The sequence below is a fragment of the Manis pentadactyla genome, chromosome 2 (assembly GCF_030020395.1).
Source record: "Manis pentadactyla isolate mManPen7 chromosome 2, mManPen7.hap1, whole genome shotgun sequence".
NCBI classification, from domain to species: domain Eukaryota; kingdom Metazoa; phylum Chordata; class Mammalia; order Pholidota; family Manidae; genus Manis; species Manis pentadactyla.
The window spans coordinates 190,558,965-190,581,815 of NC_080020.1; the positions used below are offsets into that span (position 1 = coordinate 190,558,965).

A 22,851-nucleotide genomic window follows, 5' to 3' on the forward strand; every position below is an offset into this window, starting at 1 on the left:
CAATGCCAGATGAACTACGGATGGCTCACTCCAGACCTAGACGCGACTCAAGTCCCTGGCAAGCAGTAGCCATTAGCAACTATAGTGGGAGACACAGGAAGGATGAAATGAAAATGACAGACAACCCTCTTCAGGTAAATGATGAGATACCTTCAAATGGTTAAAATACAAACAAACGTCATCTATTTCCAAAAGACAGAGGAAATGGCAAACTACCCCCCAACTTTTTTTCAACTCTCCCCAAATCAAACCAGAATGGCAGACTGCAGGGGAGAGGATGACGTTCTGCTTCTCTGTCCCTAAAGTTTCTTTTAAAAAAAAATCTCTTACAGCTCCTGGCCTTTACATCTTTTATAACATCAGACATGAGTAAACCAGACCTCTGCAACATGCTTTGTTGAGCAATTTAACGTAGAAGGTAATGATTCCGATGTTAACAGGTCCACATTCAAGTTACAATTTCCCTGCCTACACCTCAACTGTTCATCCACAAAATGGGGATAACATCGATAATTATCTTCGAAAAGGGATGCTACATAAATGAATGGTAAGCTAATCATTACAGTGTTCTCAAACCCCCAAGTGTCCCTCTACCAGCAGCGGGTGCCCCAAGTATTTTCCTCGTGAGAGTTCTTCTTAACAACAAAGAAAGGAGACTCTGCCCCCTCCCTGCCACTTAGGCTTTTAATTGTTTAGAAATAACACATCTCTCTGAAGTCAACAGGAAATGTTTCGGGTCTAACAGAACTCTCTAAGTTTCAGAAAAGTTGATACATATCAGTTGAAAGGCAAATTTAAAACCAGAAGAGACTACCCTAAAATAGTGAAGATAGTACCACTCTTAATCCTGATGCCCGAAATTAAATGCTGGACTAGAATGAAAAGGTGGTAGAGAAAAACGTGGCTGGTTCGTGTCCCAAGGGTGGGCACATGGGATGAGGTAGAGAGAAAATGTGAAAATACCTGAATTTCAACACCTGAGGCTCCTATACGTAGTAAGTACTCTGTAATTTAAAGCATATTAGGAAACCAGCATGATTTACAGAGCTATTTTAAATATTATTATTACTGCTCTATAGCTAAGAATTCAAACTAGGCTATTGCACAGTAACAGTTATCAGGGGATGTGCTGCTTTACCACTCACAATACCACCTTTACGATTTTTAAACGCTTCCCCACGTTTCATCTCAGTTGAAGCTCACTCATCTTCAATGGCAGATTAACCCTTTTAAACCAAAAGAATAAACAAGACATGGTGAGGTTAAATGATGTACTGGTGGCACAAAACATGGGCCAGTAAGAATCAAGATTAAAACTCAAGTATATCAACTCCCAAGTCTTGTGCTCTATTGGCTTTGGAGGAGACTTCTAAAATATTCCAGGGACCTAAAAATTCTTAGCTGCCATTTATTGAGCAATTTTGTTAACCTCTGTTAGGTGGTCTATGTCTGTTATTACATTTTATCCTCAGTCACATCATATAATAATAATAATAATAAAAATAATAATTCTTGTCATTTTACAGATGACAACACACTGGTTTAGAGCAATGAACTAATGCATGCAGATAGTTAGTTGCGGAGGGCCAGGATTCCAAAGCTCAGTCTCTTTACGCTACACCAAGAAAGAGCCGTACACATTTTCACATGAAAGGAAATAAAGAGACTCAATTTCCATCTGGCAGATAGTTTTCTTTAAAAAAAAAAAAAAAGGAGCTATTTTTATATTACTGAACTTCCATCTTCTCAAAAGGAAGAAGACATAACAATGGAGCAAACTGAACACAATGGAGCTAGGGGGAGGGGTGCATCTCTCAGTAATAAACATTTTCTGAAGCCTCACCCTAAGAGCAAAGGAGCATTCCCTGCTTGCCTCCATTAATTATTGTCAAATTCCTAGTGTGACACAGGTCCATTTCCATGGCCACATGTGCATTTCTGCCCTGTGTCATTTCTGATGGGGCAGTTTGAAATGCCATTAACGTGGACGACCAGGATTAATACCAGACTCCTACGTACCTAAGAAACAAGGTGCCTCTGAGAAATGCCTATTTTTACTGATCCTCCTTTAAACCACCGGAACAAGCTCCCCTGCTCCGCCCTCGCCAAGGCGTGTGTTCCTGTGTTTTGCACAAACTTTTCCTGTTTCCCCTTCCCAAGGTCTCTTCTGTCCTTTCTAGTCCCAGATCTATATCCACCACAGCTCCATGCCAGGCCTTGCTCCAGACCCACCTTCTTGCAGATGCCACAGGAAGAGTGGGAATAACAGGGCTCAAGAACCACCTCTAGCATCTGACAACGTAACTCTGTTATTAGAGCAGCTGGTCCTGGCCCTGCCTCTGAGAAGCTGTGCAGCCTTCAGCAAATTTGCCTGAGCCAACCGAGGCCCTTAGAAAGGAATGAGGGAGCCGGATGGCCCCTCCCATATGGCTCTGCCCAGATGCCTGCCCAGCCTTGAGTTTAGGTCACTTATACCCCGTAGGGCCATGAGGATTTTCTATGGAATATTTACAACAGCAGGGTTTCTGTCAGAGCCTAGAGATGGAAAATGTTTCCTGGAATGGATCTGGCCCCCTAGAGTAGAAAAGAAGACATCAGGAAGGATTTCCTGCAGAGTGTATGGGGAAGCCCCTAGGGAGCTGGGCCACTCTGTTCCACCCTGGCAACCCTGCTCCTCCTAATTCTCTCTGGGGGTATCCAAAGCTACCTTGCAGCCATCTGAAGCAACAGCTGTCCTAGGGCTGCAGGGTGGACAGAGCACCACCCATCAGCCCTGGGAAGTGAGGAGGCCAACTGCAGGCCTAGGCGTGCCACACACCAGCGGGCAGCCTTGCCAGCCGCTTTCTCCGGGTTACAGTACCTATGAAACGAAGGGACCTAACTCAGTACCACTGAAGGCACTTCCATCTGTAAAATACAATCTAGGTGTCAAAAGGCAGAAGACTTGCTAGCACACATGGTGAATTCTAATGCATCTGCTGGTCTCAGTATACCAATGTGACAGATGCTTGCTTGTATTTTTATCTTCTAATCAGACTAGATTTTCACCACACACACACGTCTCTACTTAATACAGCAGGTTGGATGGGAAGCATTAATTTCACAGTCTCCTCTAATGCAATATACACTTGACCCTTGAACAATACGGGTATGAACTGTGTGGGTCCACTTATATGTGGACTTTTTCCAAAAATACACTGGAAGTTAAAATGGAAATCTGCAACAATTTGGAAAAACCTTCTTTGTTGCTTACTTTAAGAACAATACAACAGTCAGCTATATAGCTAACTTTATTTCACATTAAGTAACCAACACCTCCTACACATCAAACTTTGAGCTTTAAGGAGATTATAGGCAATTCTTGCCCAATTAAAATTAACCATGGAACAACACACTGGGTTCTACTGGTTCCTGCCTGTCTCCTCACTGGTTGGGGCCCACTCCAAGGAGCATAATCTCCTTCAGTAGGTTCAGTGGGAAAGAAGGGGACAAGCAGGAGAGTGGGCTGGAGTCCAAGTTGTATTACTTACCAGTGATACTGGCTTCGGCCAAGAGCCTGTTCACTTTGCCTGTTTCTTCTATAAAGCTTAAGTTGCCCACTTCATTAGACTGTGAGAACTAAGTTAACATAATGTGCGTAAAGATGAACAACTACGTGACACATCCTGAAATTATCATCATCATTTCTTCCAAAAATGAGCTCTAATTTAGCAGGGATGCTTTCCCTACACCAAGTTCCCTCCTAACACCCATCCCTAAACTCTTCTTCACCTTTCCTCACAGCAGACACGGGACCCATATATTCTCTGGCTATCCCTACCTACACCTCTCCTCCTTGATCTAGCTGGAACCCCGCCCACTTACTAGGGTTTCTTGACACCCCATCCAGCAGAAGGCTTCTCCCTTCTGAACTCTAGGACTAGGCCATCCACTCAGTACTTTATCATATGAACTGCGGCTATTAATTCACTTTTCACATTTGCACAATTCAGACCGCAATTTAACGGTAGCATTCTTCTGTAGCTGGTTGTTCGGAACAAAAGCAAATACTCCCACACAGTGATACTACAAACAACAGGTAGGTTCTGTGGCCAGTCCGTAAAACCCCCTTCCAACTACAATACACATCAGTATAGTTCTTCTAACAAAGGCTTTATGTAAAACTCAGAGCAGTTCAATGGCCGACTTAGGGCTTAACAAATCTCATCGTAAATCTATCTTTTCCACCTAGCTCAGCCTGTTCTGAAATTAATGGTGACCAAAAGAAAAAAAAAAATCCTTTTCTGTTTGCTTTCTCTTTTCTGAGACTGATTAACCGAGTAAGAAGACAGAGTATCAGTCAAACAGCAGGCAAGCAAAAAATCAGTGTTATCTGCTATTCGAAATGGTGGGTGCCCAGGGGAGGGCAGGAGTGTTCAGAAAACCTTGTCCTCTCTGTCAGAGGTGAGGGCTCAGTCGGACAGGAGCAAGGCAGAACACTGGCTGTCCTTCTTAGAACCATTCTTCACTGCTGAGGCCCATGAAGCAAGAGGGCAGGCAAAGGCAAGCCTCAGACCTGGGTTATGTATGACCTGTAGGCTCCACTCCACCACCTACATACAGGCCTAAAAATATTACGTCCCCTCCCTGAAAAAGTCAGTGTTGCCATGGAACACATCTTCACCCTGCCCTAGGATCTGGGACCGATGACAAGGTGACAGCACAGGCTCTGTACTCCTTGCTTTTACCTGCTTGGGGTGATGCTAAAGTCAACGGTGGGTCTATATTTTTTAGGGAATTTTAAAGTGAGACCTTTACATAGAATTAATTAAGAGTCCATACTAATTTCAGAATAAAATATTGGAAAGGAATGGCTTTTCTCTGTCACCAAAACAATCCCACCTAATCCAGCAGCAGTCTCTTCACTGCTCCTTAAGCTGACATAACTAAGGCGAAGAGAGGGGCACTTCCAGTTATAGATCTTGCCCAAACCAGGGCCAGAAAAGGGAATTTCCACCCACTGATATTTGCCAGTACATCAGAATCACATGCCTGCCTAAAACCTACCCAAATTTAATTAAAATTTTATTGCGCCAAAATGCAGGGTGAGGTCAGGGTGAGATTATTCGGATCATTAAGATGAGGTGTCTTTGAACTTCAATTCACTCAGTAAAAAAGTCAGACAAAATTTCCTCTTCTATATAAAGGGGTAAACTGGCTCTAAGAACATACAAATAAATTTAGATACTCTAGTCCCTCAAACAGTTATCTGCTACCTACTGCCAAGCTGGTGGTAAGTGTTGGCGCTAAAATCCCAGCCGCAGATGGGAGTACAAATGTTTAGTTACCCGGGGTTTGGATCACTGGTGCAGAAAGCCCAGGGCTGACTGAATGTTATCTGATGGTACACGCTTAGCTGTGGACATTCATTTACTCAGGCCTGGAAGCTCTAACCACCTCATTAGTTTTGGAATCTGAGTATGCAAGGATCCTTTGCAGCAAGCCCTCACAGAGGTGTCTCCTGCAAGCAGGATTTCTAACTTGAGTTAGACCGGCCTCTGCAGACAACAGCAGAGAGGTTTGTGTGTCTTCCAGAAAGTTCCCTGAACCAAATAAACCATAGGGCCAAACAGACTGAAAATCTTCTGTCCAAAAGAACCAGAGGTTGAGCTAACTTTATCTATGGTATCCTTATTTTTGGAGTAAGATTCATCAGACTGCCCAACCTATAATCAGGTTTGGCTGTGAGGAATGGATAATAAAAGAAACCAAGGCACTTGGGGTTTTGAAAAGTAGTATGTCATTGCTAAACACAATTTCCAGCACCGACTGCCTGAGATGCTGGAGATGGCAGCCATCTGATGTTCTACCTCACCCCCACTCCCCAAAGTCTCTGGGCTGCTGCTGCAAAAAATATACTGCTAGTAGCAAATAAAGAGAGGAGTGGGAGGCATCTACACATAACTAAGAATTATGTTTTATTGGTTACTTTATTCTCCCTACTAATATTTTTGTTACCCTGTTGAGAATGAAGGGCAATGGGCCTGATCTCATTTATTATGTGGACATTATCCAGAACACAATCTTCTTATAAAAAAGAATTACGGACCTTCAAAGGTAAATAATTTACTCCCTACAGCCTGGAAGACTGGACTCAATTGGAAAAATTAATGTTCAAATTAATTTTTGTTCACATGACCCTTAGTGATTTTTTTAAAAGCTACTTTCAAAACATTCCAAAAAAAAAAAAATCAATAAACAATCATCCTAAGTTAAACATAAAGAGAAAAAAAAAAAGGTTGAAAGGTAGTGGGGGAAGGTCTGGTCACAAAAATTACATTTAAAAGTATATTATCACAATAATCCTAGCCTAGGCTCTCAAACAAAACTCACCTCAAAACAAAACAATCAAAATGCAATAAATGACTGGCCTTTGCCCTCTTAATGTGGACCCAACAGGCCCTACTCTTACCCTACAAACACTTCAAGTCAGCCACCATAGTTTGGGTAGGAGCTTCCTGTATTTATCTAGTTTGTCTAGCTTGACCCTCAAACTCTCAAAGAGAAAGAGGCAACAAGAACTGCCTGCTCTGCGAACAAAGAGCACGCACAAAACTCACTAAAGCTAAGATGGGTGATCTTCATTAGCTTTTGAAGACCCTGTTCTTCAACAGCAGGGCAAGGAGAGAGAAAGCTCTGACTCTTGTTTTTGTTTTTACCAAGCTCAAAGAGACAGTTCTGTCTGTGGGCTAATAATAGGGCAGCATACAACCTTAGCCCCCTGCCTGTGGTCAGAGGTGTGTGTGGGTCGGTCAGCACGCAAATCCGTGAGGCTGTCAAGTTACAGGGTGGAGCCCAAGTTAAAAATAAGGCTTTCTGGCAGCCCTGCCAACCACCAGCATCATATTTTCCTGGTGATGTCACTACAGATGTGGGGCTCTATCCCTGGGCGTCAGTGTCTGGCCAGGTCCCACCACCCCCTATGGGAACTTTGTGAGTTCTGGAAGAAGACAGCATCCATTTGCAAACCAAAGCCAGACAAAACCTGCTGGGTCAGTTACAGTGGCTGGTTTAAGCTTCCTGGGTTTAAGGATTACAAAGTCACATCAGAAACAGCCCTGGTAGCTCTGGGAAACAAAATGGGGATAAATTTCTCACTGTATGTTGACAACTGCTCTGCCTGAAAAGGCATGGAGAATACATCAGAAGCTCCAAGTTTCCAAGGAGATGACAAAACACCAGCCTCTCCCTCCAACCCCAGAATAAAGTACGCAGGGAAGAAAGAAAAAATGTCAGAGACCACGGAGTTCAATTCTTGCCACCTTATAACGGCAGCTCAGATTTTCCAGAGAATCAATAAGACACAATTCAAAAAAATTCCATGATCTCGTGGGATACAGATTCATCTTGGAGCCAGCGCCCATGCCTGGCCCTTCAATTTCCAGCATCGTGACCTGTTTAATGGGGACACCAGCCAAGATCTTTCTAACCAAGGGCAGCAACCTCACAAATTACCAGAATGAGGATACTTTATTACATTTCAAGACCACCACCCAGACTCAGAATGCTACACTGGAGCTTTCTTAAACATGCTTATCTCATTTCTCAAGACCCTCCTTCTTGAAAATCTCAACCATTAAATGCAGAATTCAGAAGATAAGTCACACCTGATTTTGCAAAAACATTTCCCCCATTTATGGTGCAAGACACTTAATAACATTTCCACTTACCAGCCTCTCTCCAGAGAGGACCTCCAGCAGCTTGATGAGCATCCGTCCATCTCGAAGGTCAGTGTATAGGTCTGTGATCCGGCAGGACACTCGGGCAAGGTGGGAATTAACCCACTTAGTGAAGGTTTTCTTCTGCACAGCTTCACGCTCATCTGCAAGGAGAGCAGAGCTCACTTTACCACCAACCATGGTACAGGCAGCAGTAGCTATGGGCCAGCAGGGTTACGAGACCCCAACAAAAGAACAGCAAAACTGAACTCTAATGAGGCCTCCTCTTAGCTCCTCTTAAGCATGATAGACTCTTTGGGAACACAGAAGTCATACAGTCCTTGAACATTTGAGCCCCTAAGAAGACCACCAGCAGAATATCCCTCGTTCTTATTTATTTCATTTTCTCCCCTCTCTACTGAAGAGGCAGCAGGATACAGTTGATTATCACAGCAGGATCCTCTGCAGGCCTACCCAATAGTTTAACATTTGACTGGTAAAGTTTCTAATGTGTATGTTACCGCTAGCATTCCTCCAAAAGGCCACTGTGAGGGAAGGATACTGTATACCGAAAGATTAGGGTTAGAAAAGCCAAAGAGACAGGAAACAATTGCTTCCCTCATGAACAAAGGATCAAGTAACACCTTAATAAGATTAACTCACTCATGAGAGTGATCTACAATGACCCTTCTACCTGCTGAATCACATGCCCTATGAACAACAGCAAAAATGGCAGGCAACATGGTAGAGTACAAAAAGATCCGAATGGGAATTTGGATTCAGTGTCACATTCTAAAAGATGTATGACAAGTAATATCTCCAAATTTCAATCACTCATTGAAAAGGGAACTGCTAGTTTATGGTCTGAAGGGTGGTAGATGCACATCTAAGCCACCCGGGCAACAGCATCAAGTTTTTCAAGCTTCAGTGATTCAGTTTTGTCCAACTGAAAGCATAAAGTTCTAGACACATCTGCCCAGCAGTGGCCCTTCACATCCCATACAAATAGGCTTCCAATCTTCTTACCTTTGCAGAATGTTCTAAACGCAGGCTGCCCGAGACCTTCAACAAGGATCCACAGAAAAGGCCCGGGACCTGCCCACTTATACTCCCTGTATTCTACAGAGCTACCCTTCTGTCAGTTACTTGTCCCACTTCTATTTCTAGCAACATTAATTTGTACAAAAAGTATCCAAGACCTTCCAGTGCAATCACATTACTCTACACAAATAGAGCAGACCCCAACAACTTTTTACATATTTCAACACCACTGGATGACGCTAAAATCCACACTTGCTGATGGAGCATGTACCTGGTGGCCTGGGGGTACTGAGCTCCCAGCTGGCCAGAGCATCCTGGGAAGGTCTGCCTGGAAGGCCTTGCTGAGGTCTCCACCCAGCCCACCAAAGGGAAGGAGCAAGGCAGAGGCAACAGGGGATGAGCCTTTACCCCTGCCAAACTGGTAGGTGAGGCAGCTGGGGCACCTGCCAAGACAGCTGGCCACCTGCTGTGGCCAACAGCTCCTCTCACAGCCGAGCTTCTCCCGAAAGGACAGACCACCCAGAGGAAAATAGGCCTCTCCTCAGGGACAAAGGCCAACAAAAACTAGACAAAGGGTCGGAAAGGGCAGAATTGGGGAAGTAAGAAAAAGGCCATGAGGCGCACTGCAGGCTGAAAAAGGAGATGTACCAATAACACCGTGACAGGTCACACAAGAAAGCTCATATGCATTATTAATCACACAATCATCATGATGGGTGGTAACTCTATGACAGTGATGTGGGGAGCTTTATTTTTTGGCCTAAGATTGGCTGATTTGAAAGAACTGGTCCAGAGCAGAACAGAGACACATTAAGCTACACCTGGGTATGTTTCACAGCTGGCAAAGAACTCCCAGTTCAGATACATTTAGGGTCAACTGCTTTTTTTCCTAAATTATAACATCTTTATGTGCTACAATGGAGTTGGAAATGTCTTTAATAAGGAAAGCTCTTGATGGGTATCCTGGAGTATTATTAAAGGGTTTGGGGCTCAAAGTCCCACATCGAGCCTATCATGGCAACAAGATCAAAACAAAAACCTGCCTGGATTAATATTTCTAAATAAACAAGCACAAAATGTTTTTCTCAACCAGCCTTCTCTCCTTTGGGTGAATCTCACATTACCAAAACACAGCCTGCTTCTTTCAGGTTCTAAATGAACAGATGCCTTTACAAGGAGATTCCAAGGACCTCTTCAAGAGGCAGTAACTGCTCCCCATCCTCCCCTGACAAGGGCACCCTGTCCTGCAGAGCTGGTGCCCAACCCCCACCCTCCACCCCAACATGAGGCCAGCAGAGGGGTCACGGGTGGAGCAGAGAGAACTGGGCGGAAATGAACAGCCTGACAATCTGAGTGAAGAGTGCTAGCGCCCCCAGGGCTGCTGCTGTCCTCCGAAGCTCCAGGAGGAAGAGGAAACATTTAAAAAAATCAAATAAAGGGAATGAGAGCTTGCTTTCTTGCCCCTTCTCCTGCTCCCCGATTCTCTATTCTCCCCACGCAGCTTATGAGCAGGCTCCAGGTAGCATAAGCGTGATAGAAAGATCACATAGGACCTAAGTTCCTCAGGCTCACACCACCATACTGGAAAAGGCGTGGAAGATTCCATCCAGGGACTGGACGAGAATCAACACCCTTATGACACAGAGGGGCAGGAAACGGGCTCAGCAGAGACACAAAGCCTGGCCAGCTTAGCGTGTAGTCTTACAATGGAGCGCTTGCTGAACTAAAACATTTCTGAGACCGGAAGAAGGAAAAAAGGAGGAAAAAAATCCACCCAGCAGCCTACTTGAGGATGAGGCTCCATGTCCTCGGGGCCTCGTCCTTTGTCCCAGCCTTCCTGGGAAGGCACAGTGACATCACCCAGCACTCCTGACCCAGCAAGGCCGGGGCAGACCAGGCAGACGCCTGCCTGAGGAGGAACAGGAGGCCCTTGGCACAGACAGTGGAAGAGAGTTTCCAGGTCCGAGCTGCTGCCACTGGGCTTGGGCTGCATGAGGAGGCAGTGGGAGTGGCGGAGGAAAGCAAGCCCCACACAGTTCCACGAGTCTGAGGCACACCTGGTGATACGAAAGGAGAGTGCATGACCAACTCCATATTGCTTTGGTTATTTAGACCAGTGGTTCTCAACTGGGGGTGACTTTGCTCCCCACAGGACATCTAGCCAGCTCTAAAGATATTTTTGATTGTCATGCCTGGGGTGGGTAGGTGCTACTGGCACCCAGTGGGTGGAGGCCAGAATAATGAGAAATGCAAGCGCACAGGATAGGGCCCACACAGTAATCCAGCCCAAACGTCAGTAGTGCCTGGATTGAGAAACCCTGGTTGAGACGCTGTAGGCTTACTAAACAGACTTGGCATTCAGTGTCTCAGAATGCACTCACCAAAGAGGAACACCTGAAGGCAGGAGAAGTCTCCTGCCCTCAGGCCCACTCATTCCATGGGCCTGCTGTGCCCTTGTCAACCAGAGCAGCAGCAGAGGCCAGCAGAGGTGAGGAGCACCACGGGGGTGGGCCCGGTCTGTGTCCATGTGGCAGTAGGGATTTCTGCCCCCACGTGGTTTTATGTTCTCCTTTTACCTTTTCATGGCCTGGTATCGCTATTAATCAAGCCAAATCATGCCTACATCTCCTCCCCAGAAGCTGACATGTCTGAGCCCGACACTGGGGCAGGCTCCCACCCAGTCCTGCCCAGAACTTGTGGTGTCCCCCAGGAACAGACACCTACATAGCCCCGTTCCGGGTCTCTCTCCACTGTTTGTCTCCTGCCCCCCCACATAATATTTATTTATAGAGACTCACCTAAAGGCCACTGTAGCACTAAATTAAAGGAGGTAAAATGTACATCAAAGTGCCCAGCTTGTTGTAACTGCCCATGAAATTAGTTCTGTCTCTGTTTCCTCTGCAAAACAGCACTCTCATCAATTCAAACCAGCTGAGAAATGTACCAGGGATCACAGAATGTCGGTATGGGAAAAGGCTTCAAAAGTCATTTAAATCCACTCTTTTAAAAGCAAAGGGTCTCTTCTCCTGCACCTGGGCCAGCTATTTTTAAATCCCAGAAAGGGAGAAACTATGTGTGTTTGTGGCAGGAGATTGTTAATAGTCAGACAGAAAGAAACCAGCTTGTACTTTCTTTTTATTATAATAATAGCGTTCACTGGGACTTACTACATCCCAGGTACCTATCTACATGCTTTACAATCCATGTAGCAACTCCTGCTCCATGAGGAAGAATTAGTAACTGTTCAGGCTAGCTGGCTCCAAAGCCCTGGGTCTCAATCACAGTGCCTCCAGCATAACCCTAAAAAAGAGTTTCAATGATACAAGACACAGAATCACCCATAACCTCACCATCCTAATCCAACTTCTCATCTTGTGAAAGGATTACTCCATCACTGGGTAACTCCAGTTGTTGGACGGTGTCTCCATCAAGACTAGATCTGTTTCTGTGGCCCACTGAGGTCCAGTCCACCTCTGAAACTACAGAGAATAAATAGGTTTCCTCACTCCTCCACTTAAAGGCCTTTGGGTTTAAACATTCCTCACAGACCCCTCTTTGCAATGACTGTCACAATGTGGTAGGCAGACTGGAACCCAAGATGGTACCTGAGGATACTACCACCTCCTGGCAGCCTGGACATCACTGCGTACCTATTGATACAAGCCCAGACTTGAGGCAGTTGCAGTACCAGCAGTCCATAGACAGGAAAAGTAGGGCATCAAGTGAAGGGGCAAGAAGAACCAGCAGCCTCTGTGGGAGGGAGCTTGCTGAGGCAGGCTGTGAATCCATGCAAGAGTGGGAATCAAAGCTGTTCTCCAAACAAGTTTCCCAGAAGCACAAATGCTACCAATTATCCTTGGAACCCTGAGAACTTGGGAACCAGAAGTGATTCCAAGTGTGAAGATCCAACCAAGTCTTTCGTCTCCTCATACTCAGAGATGAATTAGCCAACCACGTAGAAAATGAGAACTATTGAAAAGCAGATCAGAAAACCCAACTTTGAGTGAGTGCCAACATCTCCCATGGCTTCTGACCCTGGAAGGAGTGAATTTTAAGTGAAATTCTATTATGGTACTCTTTCCTGAAAACAGAACTTTATAAGATGGCATGCCTACAGTAATGCCATCATGCATCTATACTTTCTCAAAGCTCATGAGATCTGCACAGCAACTCTGTCAGGGAAGTGGGGCACAAAGCCCAAGGCTTGGTGACATTAAGGACTGCTCAGGACCACCTGCCAGTGGGGCAGAACTGACATATGCTGGGTGTTCTTGGGAGTTGTCCTGGGTGTCCTCTGTCCCTTCCACTGTTCAGTCAGTATAAGAGGGATCAGGATGTATGGCTACATCTTCTCCTTTAAGCATCTAGATTCACCATCTTTTGTTTTTGATAAATAACTTGAAATTTTCAGAAGGCATCTCACCAAAAAGGTTTGAGATATTTAAAACAGAGAACATACTTAATTCTAACTAAAGGGCTGTGAATATTCTCTCCATCATTCCCTTCTAGAAGCCTATAACTGATTTCTTTTCTTGTTAGAGAATGGCTATTATCAACATTGAAAGGCTGCAATACTCCATTATTACCTTACTCTGGAGAATCTGCTATAACTGGAAAAACGAACGCCTTGTTAGCCTGAATTAAGCTATAGGATATAGAAATAGCTTTGATGAACAGAAGGCCATTGTGTTATGGAAATAATTATACAGCATCTTTTTGCAACACCCTCTGTAAGAGTGCTAAACAACTATATTCACCATATGCCATATATCTGGCTATGGAAAGGGATGGAAGCCAGAGTTGAAGGCAGGCCTGAAGGCATGGAACATTTCTGGATGGAAAATGGGAAATACAGATACAGGAACTGATAAATGATGCCATTAATTTTTTTCCCCAAAGACTGATTTTATACCTCGCTGAAGAGGGCAAATCTTTCTTCTACTTTTCAAATAGTCTTAACCTGCTGGTATAACCCAAGAATATTTTCTATCAGGATCTTCTTGAATTGTGCTAACATAATGGCCTATCTTAAGAGATGGCAATCATGTGCAAATTTTTCTTTGTATAGACACATAGTTAGGTGTGGATTTGGGTTCCACAAGGAAGGAAGCTAAGAAGAAACCAACCAAAACATGACAATGAAGCAGCGCCCCATGAACACACCGCAGGACTGGCTGTCTGTCAGTCAGTGACACTGTGCAGCTAGCAAAGTGAGGATTAATTTGAAGCTGAGAGCATTAATAAGCTCCAATATTTACAAAGAACATAATAGAAAATATTAAGTCAGAAAATAACAAAAGATATTATAAAGTAGTACAGGATCAGCTGCCACAAGAATGATTTCAGTGATGTATTTTGGGTGTTTGGATAAAAGCTCACTACAATTAGTATAGTTTCAGGCCCCACCCTCCCCTGATCATTCAGGTCCCCTGCAGTGTGCCTTTCCCATTCCTACTCATCGGAAACATCACTGCCACAGTCAGCTTACCCTAACAGTGGTTTTTCAAAGATATAGCACTGTACCAAAACCTGCATGGCGCCCAGGCATCTGAAGACAGTCCACATCTCTAAGCCTGGCATTCTAGGGTCCCAAGCAGCCTCTCCTATGGCACAGGCTTCCTCTGGGATCATTCCTGACACACCATTTTTGTATTCCAACCCAGCAGGTTTCCTTCATCATGTTCCAAACTCTCACCTTGCACATTCTTTTTTCCCACCTTTGTTGACACCATTCTCCTAACCTCGAAGGCACCTTCTCTTATCCTTCCTTTAAGACCCAGGCTAAGATTAGCTTTTACAACAGGCCTTAATTTGCTGGGATGTGGTCTCTTATCTTTTTACTATGTATCCTGTGTCCTAACTTTTCAACTAGCCTTAACCGCCTCCAGGGCAAGGACCAAATTCTACATCTGTTTGGAGCCTTAACATACTGCCTGGCAGAATGGGTACAAAATCAACATTTGTTAACCACCACCAAACCTCCAGTGCCCAACAGGCTCTTGATAAACCCTGCTACAGCTGGTGGTCCCACTGACTCTTCAGGAAAGAAATACCAAATGACATGAACAGGTCCTAAGTAGCTAAATGTTATGGTATGGTACCAAAAATCCTTCACAGCTAAATTGTTTCTTACAATAGTTTCTCAATGTCTAATAAATGATAAAAATGCAGTTTTGTGGTACTGTCTTTAAGATTAGAAGGAGTCCAAAACTAACCTAAAACGTTTGACAAAATTTTGTCTTTTTGTTTTGTTTTCTTTGGTTTTGGGGCAATTGCCACCACATACCTGTACAGCAGAGTGAAGCTGCAAAATACATAAGGGTGTATTTATAATATAACATGATTTTAACATGACCCAACAGGCTAACAGTTACAACATATTTGTACTAATTTTAGCAATTTATTCATTAAAGCTCAATTCTTGAGTTGTTAAAAAAAAAAAAGAATCCAAATTCCAAATAAAAGAGCACAATAGGGTGGAGTCCCCATATGTGCCTTAGCTTGAAAAAATAAATAAATCATTTCCCATGGGCAACATGCAAAATATACAGAGCAGGAAACCGGAAACAGGCAACTGGCTGTATTGATAATAGAGAATCAAACTGTTATCTTAAGGCAGCAAAAGGAAGGAAACTAATCTTTTAACTGAAGGCCTCCCTGTGATGGATTAGTCTGGGGAGCCTTTCATTTAGGTTTTTTCATGTTTGCTGATTTGTATATAAATAGAACTTGAGTTAAAATATTTTTCCTAACAGTTTAACCCACTTCACGGACAAAACACACGTAGAACATCTGTTCTAAATGTTGTGTGTAGCAAGTATGCAGTTCTCTGCTGATACCTAACAGTCTGATACACAGACTAGAGAACTATGAACTCTATATACCCTTGCACCTACGGTTTACATCAGCGGGCCAGCCCTGCTTGCAGCTCACAGAGGGTCTTTCTTCTAAGTAGCCCAGTACCAATTTTGTTGATGTGGAAACCAAGGTACTGTAGAGAACCCTATGATGATGAACTGAGAAGCAGGCCACTTCCAGGGGTCCTGCCTCCCTGCCGCCATTTCCTCACGCTCATTGCCTCAAAGTGAGCTCCTTAAAGTCATAATCCACAAAAAGTCAAGACCATGGAGGTGGCTGTGGTTATGCTGGAGGGCCAACTCTGCAGGCAAAGGGCAGAGTAACACCACTGACTCTTTTATAAGATGACAGCAAGACTGAGAACAAGGATAAATTAAGCAGTGCAAAATGCCAAAACCAGGAGGGAGAGGTAAGTGCCTTAAAAAAAGAAGAAATGGGACGTCATGAAGAAATATTACGGGTGGCACATTTCAAAACTGTCTTCATATACAGGAAGCCATATTATAAGCCTGTTAATAATCTGCTACTCTCCATCTCTATGCAACAGTCTAGGAGGAAACAGCCTGCAACTGCAGCTGGCAAGAAGTGGTAGGAGGAAGGACAAGGATGAAGTCGGTCCTACTCTGCTCTAATGCCCTGGCAGCTGCGGTGTCAGGATTCACTTTACCTTGTTTCTTACAAGCCACTGACTACATGAGGCACAGAGAATGTTCAGTGATCGGCCTAAGGGTGTATGGCTAGCAAAGGCACACCAAGAATTAGATCCCTCATCTAGCTGAGCCCAGATCCCGAAGCCCCCACTCACACAAAACAGGAAACACTATAGCCACTTGCCTCAAATCAGTGTGTTAGTGGCCAAAAACATACATTCAAAATGGGTGTCAGCAAACCTGGGCCTCCAACCTGTTTCTGTATAGCCTGGAAGCTAGACTAGTTTTTCATATTTTGGGGGACTCCAGGGGAGGCATCGGAGGAGGATAAGGAAATATGACAGAGACCTTACACAGCCTGTAGAGCCTAACATAGTACTATCTGGCTCTTTACAGAAAAGTTTTGTCAATTAATGGTTTGAAAGATTTTTATAATATCATTGGTCCCATGTTCCCTTTGTTAGCTTCTACTTTCAAATCAAAGTCAGATTAGCAAATATGCACTGAATGCCTGTTATGAACAAGGTACCACAATCGGGTCCATTTACAATTTTACTATTAAACATGTAGACAGGTTGCTGTGCAGAAGCCACGTTTTAATTTTTTTTTTTTTTTTTTTTAAGTTCTATTACTAGGCCTCTGCCCCTGTGCCAGGTTGGGCAGGGCGTGAACTCTGAGCCTCCCCAGCTGAGGGATATTTTTCCAGTTACCCTGACACAATAGGATTAACAGTGCTACCTCAGCTGTCAATAGACACAGCACGGTGAGCACACAAGCTGGAACTCAAGTCCACACCTTCATGTTCAACAGATCCTGGAGGCTTGAGGCCAGACTTCCCAAACTTCTCACCCCCTCTCTACATGTCTTCTGTTCTTACTCGGATGGATACATTACTTCTCCTCCCCCAGTCCTCCCTGGAAGGAGACTAAAAAATAATAAGTACAAGATGGACTGAGGGTAACTTTTAATATCCTCAAAAGATGGAAAAAAACTTGCAATGGAACAGATACCACATGCTTAAAATTATTCACTTACATGGCAGAATACTGATACTAATACAGACTAGAGAAGAATTTTTTACAGGGCAACAACTGTAACACCAAAGACAAGACTTTATGTAGGTAATTTAACTGCAATATGGGGTGAGTGTAGTTGTGTTGCATTACCTGTTCTAAGCAACAAATAAAAAAGCAGTAAATATCATCTTCTTAACCATGCTAAGGTATGTGGAGCACAGATTCACTGCTAAAGACAAACTCCTGCACTTCATTTTCAAGGGCTAAAGGTAGGTCTTTCTTACAGGAGCCTTGGGATTACACGGAGGTGGTAAGAGGATTTGAATTCCCTTATGCTCCTGCTTTTCATGCAATGTGGCCATACTGCTTTGCGAACCATGGAGGTGGTCTAAGCCAGTACATTAAAAAAATCAAGTAGTGTGAGCCCTGGCCCTTGCTTATGATTTTCTATCTTCTCCAGTTTTAGGGTTAACAGTGCAGAGAGGAAAAGAGAACTGTCTTTCACATAGTAGAGTCACAGTATTGTCAGACACTCAAGATACAAGAGAATACTACTCTACCTTAATGTGTTTATAGAGAGGTTGGTGCTGCCAATAGGCCAAGAGCACCACTTCCAGCCACTTGGGACAGTTTCTGACAGCTCTCCGGTTTAATGAGGACGTCTCAGGATATCCAAGTTAACTCGAATTCACTGAATCCAAAAGGCTAAGATTCAAGAGATTCTTTTTTAAAACAGAGAAACATGCAGACAAGAAGGGAGAAAAGACCTAAAGTCACCACAAAGCCACAGAGCTTTCAAGGATGGTAGAGCATTTACTAAAATAATCATTCCCTGAATGAATTACTTGTGGAAGTGCCCATCTAAGGTAAGCTCTCATGGAAATTCTCCAAATATGGTTGTATGTATAAATTTGACCTGCAAAGGATTACTATTTTGTTAACAAAGAAAACCACAGCGATGCCAAGCTATAACTTGTAACTACAGAATTAGGACAAATTCCAATTAATGAGAAGAGAAACTGTATTTAAAAATAAATAAATGTAAGCACGAAAGAATTTAAATACTGTCCTAAAGAGCATTATAAAGTAGTCACCTAAATCCCTTTCGGCCAAGGACCATCATCCACTGCAGAAACCATCAGGGATGAAACGGCAGATGAATTAATCAAATAAATACTGTCGCAACTGCAATACCAAACTCCCTAATTATAAATGTACATGCAAATAAGCCCAACCTTTCATGTGTGTTTGGGGAGAAGGTATCCAAACTACACTTGGAATTCAGAAATAACTAGCGGTTGCAATAAAATTAAAAAACAAAATACATAGTGTTTAACAGATAAACTGCTAAAACTGAAGGAACAAAACAGCAGCAGACTCACAGATTCCAAAAAGGGACTAGTGGTTACCAAAGGGAAGGGGTTGGGGAGGACAGGTGGGGAGGGAGGGAGAAGGGGATTAAGGGATATTATGATTAGTACACATAATATAGGGGGTCACGGGGAAGGCGGTACAGCACGAAGAAGACAAGTAATGACTCTACAGCATCTTACTATGCTGACAGACAGTGACTGCAATGGGGTATGTGTGGGGGGACTTGAGAATATGGGTGAATGCTGTAACCACAATGTTTTTCATGTGAAACCTTAATAAGATTTGTGTTATCAATGATACCTTAATTTTAAAAAAAGATAAACTGCTATCTGGACTGAATTAAAAAACTTTTGTGCTCAGCACTACTTTCTAAGTGATATTCCAGAGCATCAAACCAAAATTTCACTTCTCACTGAGTGTTCTTCACCCAGGAAGTAATTTGCTGAATGATAAGCTCTGAACCAATCCTTGATTATGTTAACTCAGCCAACTATTTCATTGCCTGAAAAATCATTTCATACGAAACAGCAGACGTTACACACACTAGCACCCAACACTCAGCCCTACAAGCCCCTGTCATTTTTTCATCTTGGGTCATTGTATTGGCCAATGAACAACCACTTATTGAGTGACTATTATGAAGGGCACTTTAAGATACTGAGTTCTCTCCTTGAGAATTCACACTAGATAACTGATACCCAAACTCAACAGCCATTTAGTTATTTTTAAGGTATTTTAAAATGAAAAAAAAAGAGAAAGTTATCCCTCACAAGGTCAAATACTGAAAAACACTTCTGCTAACTTCCTTTGTGGCTTTCTTCAACACCACACAGAGGATAAGTGGTTACACAAGACTTCTTACAAAGCCAAATAGTACAGACTTTAGACGAGCAGATCATGTATATACAAAATGTATATTACCTATAAGTACACAAAGTACATTAATAAACAAGGACAAAAAAACTGGAGGAGGAAATGATCTCAGATTCAACCCCTATGTTAACCTTATCAACAGGCTTAGAGGGCACCAAAGGATCCCTCCTCCCTACACTAATCCACGGAAGGCAGGACACTTAAAGAGTTTATGCTAGGTTACTTTTTAAATCAAAACGTATTTTTCATTACTAAGAACACTAATCAAAGCTTACAAGCACAGTTTTATACAAGATAATGCACAAGGTGTGACCCAGATTATACTGCATCTTCTTAGTTTACAACTAGTCATCTACCCTAATTAGTTTTTTCAAGTGAAAAAAGCAACAAAATGAGGGCAGGGCATAACATAAACAGGGAGATCAGTTTTTCTGTTGTTTTATTTGTTTTGGAAACAAACCTGTTGCACAGTGTTGCTTAACCTAAATGCAAAATCTCTCCCCACAAAACAGAACGCACATCTTTATAACATCCCAGAACGCACACCCACATGCAAGCCCCGCCCTTTCCCCTCCCATCCCTGTCAGCAAGGCTTTGTTTCCCACTCCACGAAGTCGGGTGCTTACAGGTGTGGGGTCCTGGTTATAGTTTTGCCAGTTTGTGGGCGCTAGGAGAGTTCTTGTGGGTTCCTGTGACAGAATCTTGTCACAAGATAAGTATGCTAGTTCCCTAGACATGGCCTGGGAAGCTACTGCTATGCTGACTTGTTCTTCAGGGACATTTTATTGCTTAATGAAGGACATGGCTATTTCTCAACAGTCTCTATAAAACTAATAATCTTGGAACTGGGTGGGAAGGCCTGGAGGCCCAAAGATGTTCCGCTGGGGCGGCAAAGAGCAGAAGTTCCACTTTCAGGCTAGGTGAGAGAGTAGGCAAAAATAAACTCACTCTTTTCCTTCGACTTGAAAATCAAATCCTTTCACTTACTGAAGACATGGAGAAATGGCACACTAGTATGTGGTTGGCAGGAGGGTAAGTGGGCAATATCTAAATTAAAAAATAATGCATTTCCTCTATATACTAATCATACCTATTTACTTTCTTAGAAATACTTGTGCGAACTAAGATGTATAGTATGTGGACTGCATATTTTAAAAATCATAAAAAATGAATAGCAACAAGAGAAAAGGTTAATGTAATATGTAACTGGTTAATCAATAAAAATATGTAATCGTATAAAAGAATAAGTATGTGTGTATTAAAAAATATAAGGGAGATCTGCAAATAGACAGGCTTAAGAAGATGGCCATGGATGAAGAACCACTTACAGAACAATGTATGTATTTATTATGATTCTATGAATACACATATACATACCTAAATGCAACTAACTACATAAAAAGGTATGGAAGGATACCTCCCAAACTATTACTGTAATTATCTCAAAGGAATAGAACCAGAGACAGGAGGCATTTCTGCTTCCATATTTCTGTACTGTTTGTGTTTTTTTTTAAAGTGAGCACATATCATTTTTGAAATATATAAAGGGCATTTCCATTTGAGGAGAAAGCTTAAGATTCATTTTCATTTGATAAGAGAACTGAGGGTTGCCAGTGGTCTGAAACTGATGAGTAAGAATAAAAAGGGCACTCACTGGAGGAAAACAAGTTCTCCCAGGGACCCACAGGTCACATGTGAAATGCAGTCTTCACTGAGTTCTCTAATATAAAATGCCACCTTGGATTTTCAAGTCTTTCTTCTGGAGAATACTAAATTAGTATTTTAACTTTATACAATATTTATAAATGAACTAAGGCAAACTGATATTAATATTTCTTTTTGATAGGCAACTGAGGATATTAATCCAAAAATAAATGACATTCACTGAATAAACACTGAACTGAGGTCTACTGGATGTTAGGGTAGTAATTTTCACAACAGATTCTCAGAAGTCATGCTTCCAAGTACCTTCTCACCTGGAACTTTGTAAGAAAAACCCTCACTTTATACCATTTATTTACTGGGGCTCCACCTCAGATTTCACCTGTAAGAAAAAACAAATTTCATTTTGAAAAAGTGTTTGTAAGCTGCTGACCTAAGCAATGAGAAATAAGAACAGATGCTGGAGGAGTTTACAGTTTAGTAACAAACCAGCCTCATCAACAGTTAATTATACGTCACATACTAGGTGGCAAAGGAGAGGAAGGAAAAAGGCACTGTGGGATCAATTGAGCAGAGGTGAGTCAAGGGGTCAAAGCTTCACAATTGAAGTTTGGGTCCATATGACATCACCAGTCAGCTGCAGAGATGAGATCAGAGCCCATAGGGGCTGATCAACCAGTGAGTGCCTCAGCTACACAAATAGGAAGCTCCACAGACATGATCCTAAATGATGAAGGAATTAACTGTTATCTTCTATATCCAAACCCAATATTTAGGGTTTATTGAGCACATACTGTAAGAGCCAGGCCCTATTCTAAGCACTTCAGTAAAACTCATTTAAGTCTCACAAATGCCTGTGAAGTAGATACTCTTACCAAACATACTTTGCATAAGAGCAAACTAAGGCTCAGAGAGGTTCAGTGACTTGCCAGAGTGTCTTGCCAATGGGTTTCAGCCCCCGGCAAGTTCGCTATGGATTCAGTGTGACCAAAGAAAATGACAGCAAAACGTTCTTGGGGTGAAAGGGTTATACCCAACTTTATTCTCACAGTGGCAGGTGAGTCACTAAAATCCCGTTCACTCAGAGTGAGTCTGCATGCAGCAAGCCGGTCTCTGCCTCTGGGCCCCTCTGTCCTCACAGCTGTCCTCTGAACCCCTCTGTCCGCACAGCCGTCCTGCACAGCCATTCTCTGGGCCTCTCTGCACAGTCGTCCTACACAGCTGTCCTCCAGGCCTCTCGGCACAGTCATCCGGCACAGCTGTCCTCTGGACCTGTCCTTGGAGCTGCTACCACTCCAGCCTCTGCTCTGCTCTCCTGCAGCCTTTTAGCCCTGCCACCATGTCGTGAGCAGAGCACTGGGCCTCCGGAGCTTTTTATAGAGTCAACAGCCATGTATTGCCCACAGATGTGTAGTGAGCTAGTCAACCATGGCCATGTGAGAATCCTGGCCACAGGAACTCTCATTTTATCCACACAGAGTCACAAAGTAAGCACAATCCCAGGAGTGTGAACCAAGGGCTGCCTCCCCAGCCCCCACTGCTCGAAACAGGATCTATGCTAGCAAGGACCTTACACTGCACCTGAGATGAAATAGGATTCAAACCTGAATGCTGAATTAAGTTTTTTCCCCACCTAAAGGGAGCAGATGGAACTATATCTTTGAAGGTATCCTGTAATCT

At 43.2% G+C, this 22,851-nt stretch overlaps 1 protein-coding gene across 4 annotated transcripts in view; it reads right to left on the minus strand.

Annotated features, from left to right (window-relative positions):
* SPTBN1 (spectrin beta, non-erythrocytic 1) overlaps window positions 1-22,851 on the minus strand; it is a 198,414-nt gene that overhangs the window by 59,379 nt on the left and 116,184 nt on the right. For all 4 annotated transcript variants that reach the window (XM_036925942.2, XM_036925943.2, XM_036925944.2 and 1 more), the window contains one exon: window positions 7,710-7,861. In XM_036925942.2, coding sequence (XP_036781837.1) covers window positions 7,710-7,861 — 152 coding nt within the window. The remainder of the gene's footprint in view (window positions 1-7,709; window positions 7,862-22,851) is intronic.